Source organism: Trifolium pratense, linkage group LG1, assembly GCF_020283565.1.
Source record: "Trifolium pratense cultivar HEN17-A07 linkage group LG1, ARS_RC_1.1, whole genome shotgun sequence".
Classification (NCBI taxonomy): Eukaryota; Viridiplantae; Streptophyta; class Magnoliopsida; order Fabales; family Fabaceae; genus Trifolium; species Trifolium pratense.
Window position 1 is genome coordinate 8,299,243 of NC_060059.1, and position 6,861 is coordinate 8,306,103.

Sequence of the window (6,861 nt, forward strand, 5' to 3'; positions counted from 1 at the left end):
AAGAAAGCTTTTCCATATAACTTGGCAATTTCATAACTTGCAAAAAAAATTGCACATTCAATCACACACAAAACATTAATTAAGATAACAAATCCAGAGTTAATACTATTATTATACCAATTCCACAGAACAGCATGCATTGCAGTTCTATCCTTAGCAGCTTCCTTTTGACCCAAAAGCGCCACCACCCTTTCATCAGACACAAGCTAAGCAACCACTTTAGCCCTCACTTTACCCCCTTCTCCACCGCCACCGAGCACCCTACTCGCCACCCTTACCGCAACACCAGCACTAACATGACACCTCCCTAATAGCCCAAAAAACACTCCTTTTGCCATCTCTGCACCCACCAATGGCGGAGCCACATGCAGCTGAGGGTGTGCAACTGCACCCCCTGAGATTATAAAAATTGCATTTAATTCCTTTTTTATTTTATTTGAAGCATGCACTTAATTCCTTATAGAAAGCTTTTCTTGCACCAGTGTCCAATTTTCGTCTCTCACATTAGTTCCTTTTTGCACCGAGGAGTGTCCAAATAGTACTAGAAGGTTATGCACATTGTCCAATGTGAGTAGAAAGCTACATACTACACTTGCATAGCAATACACCTGAGGTTTATCTAAATGTAACAAACACCCCCTCTAGTTTTAAAATAGACACTAACCTCCCTTAAGTTATAATTAAATATGTAAATGAGGCATCTATGCCTGTTATTCTACTTATCATTAGAAAGAATAATCAACGAAGAAAACACGACTTACATGATAATCATCCATGTAATCACGGCGATGCTGCAAATGGGAGAGAAAATATGTGTAAGAAAATTTTGTCGTTGTTCCAACAGAGACATATGAACAAATACATTCAATTGCTATTATTTTTGCCAAATAAATTTATCATCTTAGTGCAGCAAATGTTTCAAAACAAGGTTCATCCTTCACAACTAGTATTCATGCTAGAACATGACTCTTATTCCGATCTAGTATTCATGCTATTTGTCTTATCCTCAAAAAGCAAGTGAAGATTCATTAAATAGAAAAGAATAAAATATTGAATGTAGTCATGCATGATACAAACCTTTCTACATCTGTCTCTATGTCTGTCCCGTCGATCATAACCTCTATCCTTTCTCCGCCTTTCACCTTCTTCTCTTGCTCTTTGAGCCTCCTGCACATATAACTAAGAGTTTAGATTCTGTTAAAGAAACAAGGTGACTCAAGAACGAAAGATAGTGGACTGAAATAGTGTGTATGTTCATGTACCTCTTCCTCTTGGGCTTTTCTTAATTTCTCTGCTTCCTCAAAACCCTCTTTTTCAATCTGAGATGCTACAAAAATGAAGGTCAGTTTATCATATGCCCTAAGAGAAGACACATATTTTGGAGAATTGTATACGCTTGTTTAAGCGAAAAACTCACCTCCCTATTGGCAAACACTTCATCAACAACTTGTTTTGCATATTCAGGATCATCACAAATCAAAATGTTGTCAAATACTGAACCGCCTTTAACCTGAACCACAAGATATGCATTAATTTTATCAACTATGACCATCCATTCAGCCTAATAGCTCTGCATGTCTTAGAGCGAAAGCAATCACCAAAATTGGTATTGCACATTCATTATACCTGCCAAACTTCAATGCCGACATATTTGATAGGCTGAAGCACATACAGATCAGGGTCATCTTCAGCTTCTGAGACAGGGAGAATTGAAATTTAAGCATTTACTAGTGTGCAGGAAAGTCTAAAATATACAAAAGATTATGACAAAGAACAACATACCTGGATTATCTATCCATGGAGTTTTCCATTTCCCTTTGTAGTTAGGATTCTTGATTTTCTGTCAACATAGAGGTTGAAAGTAAGAGATGATAGTTGATGAAAGGAAACTGAGAAAATATAGAAAAGCAAATTCTTGCAGCTGCATAGCTAGCTCCCCTAAGTTGATCAACAAACCTTTAGTTTCCATGGTCCTTTGTATGCTGGATTTGGTATCTTTGGCCGCTTCCATATTCCAACTCCGTCTTCATCCCAATTATCAGGCTAATTAAGATGAAGAAAATGTATAAGTTTTCTTTAAAAATAATTCTCATATTTGTAGAGGCATTTGTAGATCCGCTTTTCTACTCAACTAACCTCTTTAGCCTTTGGATCAGGAATTTCTGCTGGGATTGAATCATATTCCTACAATAACAAATAAATCAGTTTTCCGTACAAATGGACTAAAACTACCATCCTCGTGTTCCTTTATCATTAAGGAATGATTAGAACTTGTGAATACCTCGGGTTTGACAGCATTAGGGTCTTCAATGTACTCTCTGTCATCCCAGTTTGCAGGCTGCGACCGGAAATTGCTTAAGGTAAGTCACTTTAAGGGAGAATATCCCAATCGGTATAACTTATACATGCTTCTGGAATCTCTCTCTCTCTCTCTCTATTATCAACCAGAACACTGTATGTTGCATCTGGCAGGAGAATGAATGTGTAGAAATGAGTTAACTTGTCAGTTTCACACTGCACTGCAGGTCCTTCTTTAGCGGGTAATTTTGACCTTGGTAAGAGACAATGACATGGAGTTTCTTTGTGTCTGTGCCACATAAATCTGGTCCAAACATTATACTATAGAGAATTTGTCAGTGCCACATTCTTATAGAAACTAATCCTAAGCTATAATATTAAATGTATGAGATAAAATCAAGATAGTATGGGATATTTATTTTTAGGTTCACAATGCTCTCGGTGTCAGCTATGTTCGTGATGGGAAGCTTGAAAAAGGAATTGCTCAGTTTGAGACAGCTGTGAAGATTCAACCAGGCTATGTCACGGCATGGAACAATCTCGGTGATGCTTATTTATGATAATAAAAAAGAATATGTGTCTGCTCTAAAGGCATTTGAAGAAGTCCTTCTATTTGATCCTAACAACAAGGTAGCGCGGCCCAGAAGAGATGCTTTGAAGGAACTTGTTGGAATGTCCCAAGGAGTTACTGTCAAATATAGAGAAAAGAAATGATTGCCATTCTACCAACTCACACTATAAATATCGCATACTTCATAGTACAGTTTTCAATCAATATCTTGTTTATTATGTTTTAAGGAATTTTGGCTCTAGTAATGTATTCGAGGTAGAATTTTGTTTCTTCTTATTTTGGTAGAAATGATGATAACAATGTCCGAACTCATCCTAATGTCAATTACTTATTTCTAATGGCGCAGTCGAGGTTTAGTATTGTTGGAAATGGTTGAGAAAGACGGTATATTCACATGTGAGAATTCCTCGTTTTTTTTCTTATATAACCGTTCGCTTTCATGCATTGTAAAATGATTTTTTCGCAAACTTGCCATTTATTTCTTCAGTCATGTTGTGGATGTGTGCCCCCTCTTTGTCCTTAATTAGTAAATAATTGTTATACTTATTGATCAAAACAATGGAGAAAAGAAGTTATAGCGAGTGTTGCTGGTTCTTTTTATTGTTGAAATTTCACCATGGGTTTGTAAATGGGAACTACTGATTTAGTTGTGGGATTTTCATGTTCATTTATAATGGAAGAAGCATAAGCATATTTAATTCAGCTCATATAAAAGAGCAAATAAATAATCTCAACCATGATTTAAAAAATTACTTAGGCACACACACATGTGCAAAAAAATTTAAATAAAAAATGATTGAATGATGTGATAATTAAAATTTTATTTTAACTTTTTATCATATTTGAGTGTGTGCCTAAATACTTTTTTCTTGGGTTTGTGCCCAATTAAGTATTTCTCTGTGGCCCAAATGTTTTTTAATTTGTTTTATTATTTGAAATTATAATAAACCATTTGGCAAGACTTCATTGCAAACTGTAACAATGAATTGGAGGTTCACTAGAAAGTATAAACCATTTGGCAAAAGTAGCTCCCTATTATCATAGACCATATGCACCAAATTTAACCCATCTAAATTGGAATGGAAGCACCATTTATGTGAGTAGAGGGACCTGCAGAATTAAGGCTAGCATTGGATTGGAGCAAATTCACAAGCTTTTCATATTGAGACTTGGTGAAAGTGAAAGAATCAGTCCCTTTTGTGCTTCTTGCATCATCATTATCCATTGAATCCTCAGCATTAACGTTGTTTGCATTAATATTTCTGCCAAAATTTGGGGGAAATCCATGCTTCTTATAGCAGTTTTCTACCACGTGATTATCTTTGCCACAATAAGTGCAATACTTTTTCTTGTTAAACTGAGGGTTAAAGCTACTCCTTCCACAACCTAGTGGTCTTCTACTATCAGATGCATTAATTGAAACTTTGGAATCTTCAATATCTAAACCAGCATGAGTGGCAACAAATTGTCTCTCATATTGAATAACCATCGAAAACACTTTGTTTATAGGAGGTAACGGACCCATAAGCAAAACTTGTGATCTAACCGTATCAAAATTATCATTTAATCCAGTAAGAAAACGAATTGTTTCAAGCAAATCATGTTGAATTCTTGCTTTGCGAACACCAGTTACACACATACATTTTCTTGGACAATTGCAAACAGGTGCAGGAAGATAAGCTTCAAGTTCTTTCCAGAGAACTTTGAGAGCAGTGAAAAATTCATAAACGGATGGATTACCTTGCTTGAGACTATAGATTTCAACTTGTAATTCAGAAATTCGAATGAAATCGCAATAGGAGAATCTTTCTTTCAATTCAGTCCAAACATCCAAGGCATTATCTAGAAATACAATGCTCTGAGCAACCGATTCTTCCACTGAATTCATGATCCAAGAATGTACCAATATATTGCATCGAGACCTTATCAGGCTGAGATCAGGTACCAAAACATTACTAATATTTTTTTAATAAAAAATCAAAACAAAATACTGTAGCTCGCGTCTTTTCTTGAGTTAAAGGTACAAATAATAGCATTGCATGTTTAACCAAGAAAAAGGTACAAATAATAGCACCCTTGAAAGTAGCAAAAAAAAAAAAAGTGAAGGTACCTAGCCTATAAAAACACGGCAACAAAATGGAAGCCAAACATTTGCAACTTTGTATTTGTGGTCATTTCTTGAGCTGTACTTTTGTACCAAACATTTCATACAAAAAAATACATAAATCATGTCAATCCTACACGTGCATGTTCATGTCAAAGATCCCCACAAGCACTTCATACGACAAAATACATCAAATTCCCATCATTCATGCGCAAAGTGTTCAAAACATCAAGTTAACGTGATTGGATCCTCTCTTTCACTCTCCTTTCCATCTCTCCCAATCCTCTCTATCTCTCTCTTAATCTCACTCTCTCTCATTATTATTTTAAATTTTTTTATTGAAAAGAGAGATTGAAATTAAGAGAGAGAGATAGAGAGGATTGAGAGAGATGGAGATGAGAGTGAAGGAGAGGATCCAAATCCGATCCATACTGCATAATTGGAGTCCTTGCTTTGCAAATCTAACACCGAAATTGAAAACTTGGAATTGTGGCATTTTTACACTGCAGGCGATCCAGGGCCTTAAATTCTTGCAACTTTCGTGCACAAAATTTCATAATATTCAACTTTTCCCCTTAAAATTAAATAGAAAAGTATCTGATAAACTACCTTTTTACCAGGCAATATACAGAACAGCCCTCAATTTGAAATTTGTGTATGCTGCCAAAAGCAATAAAGATTAAAGACTATATATAAAAAGAAATGAATATTTCCAAAATACATTAATAATATGCAATGATATTGCTTCATGTAGATGATGCAGGTAAAACAAAATATAAATATTATCAACACAATCGTCTTTTTTTTTTAACAAGTCGACACAATCGCCTTGACTAGTTGAGTTAGAATAACCTCAATCAAACAATAAATTTCATCAACAATGAAAAAATCACCTTCACAATTTGGAGTGCATAATAAGCACAGTATTTTCAGGTTATGATTGATTCCTATAAGTTGGTGAAACAAAGTGCATGTGTGCTATCTACTCCACCAGTGCTGTATTTCTCTGACACATTTTTAATTCAAGATTCAAATGTTAGTTTTTACTTCCCAGCTCAACCTTTATACAGAACTTGGCACCCTCAATCAAATTAGCTTCACGCTGTATACTTGGTGAGATTAGTGGATGGATCAAACAACACCATAATGATCTATTCTATCATTATCAAGTCCAAAATGGCAGACCTGCTATTTTCCTTAATCTTCCTATAACTCTAATTATTGAATTGTCCTCCATTTGGTCTATCCTACTTATCTGTACCTATTCATGTATCACCCACACATGCCGAAATCATCTTGGATGGGAGTCTACCATATTTTCTATAATAAGGGCTACTTAAAGCATTTGTATCCACTGTAAAAACGTTTGCATCTCTAGAACACTAAGCTTATCATCTTATTGTTTCTTTATCGTTCAACATTTAGCCTCATACAAGGGCTTATAGATTTAGCAAAAACGAAGGACCAATGCTAAGGTGAGGGATGCCTGCCACTTATAAAAAATGTGGGAATCTCAATGGTATCAAGGCATACAGAGTCAACTTAGCTGGTGGAGACAAGGAATAATGACACTAAGATCAAAGACAGGACAGGACAAATCATCAAGGACAAGGCCTAGGCTGCATTTGGGAGAAGAGAGATCAAAGACTTTGCACATCTGTTGGAATGTCAATAAACAAAAAGATAGGTGGAAACAAAACTAATCTATGGGAAGACGGCATAAAACGTACTCAATCTGTGGATGAAGAGACATGCTGGAACAGTAATAACATGCAATGGAATAATATCTAGATACTAAGACATGATACAGAAACAGTTGCAAAGAAACCCAGATGAAACAAACATTTAGAGGCAAGTGTTGTGACAAATCCTTTTTATTAGGCAGCAT

The 6,861-nt window shown here is 35.5% G+C and overlaps 2 protein-coding genes across 2 annotated transcripts; both read right to left on the reverse strand.

The window, feature by feature from the left end:
• Positions 1–710: 710 nt before the first annotated feature.
• On the reverse strand, positions 711–2,043 carry LOC123887590 (calreticulin-3-like; the record flags this gene model as incomplete). The annotated part of the gene is made up of 7 exons (XM_045936897.1): positions 711–791; positions 1,078–1,167; positions 1,263–1,319; positions 1,418–1,510; positions 1,627–1,694; positions 1,783–1,840; positions 1,957–2,043. Coding segments are annotated over 7 exons (519 nt in total), but the record flags the coding sequence as incomplete, so codon positions are not given.
• A 1,895-nt stretch (positions 2,044–3,938) lies between these two features.
• Positions 3,939–4,757, reverse strand: LOC123887606. Its single transcript, XM_045936898.1, has one exon. It carries the CDS (start codon positions 4,755–4,757, stop codon positions 3,939–3,941), a length of 819 nt encoding a protein of 272 aa, XP_045792854.1.
• Between the last annotated feature and the right edge of the window lie 2,104 nt (positions 4,758–6,861).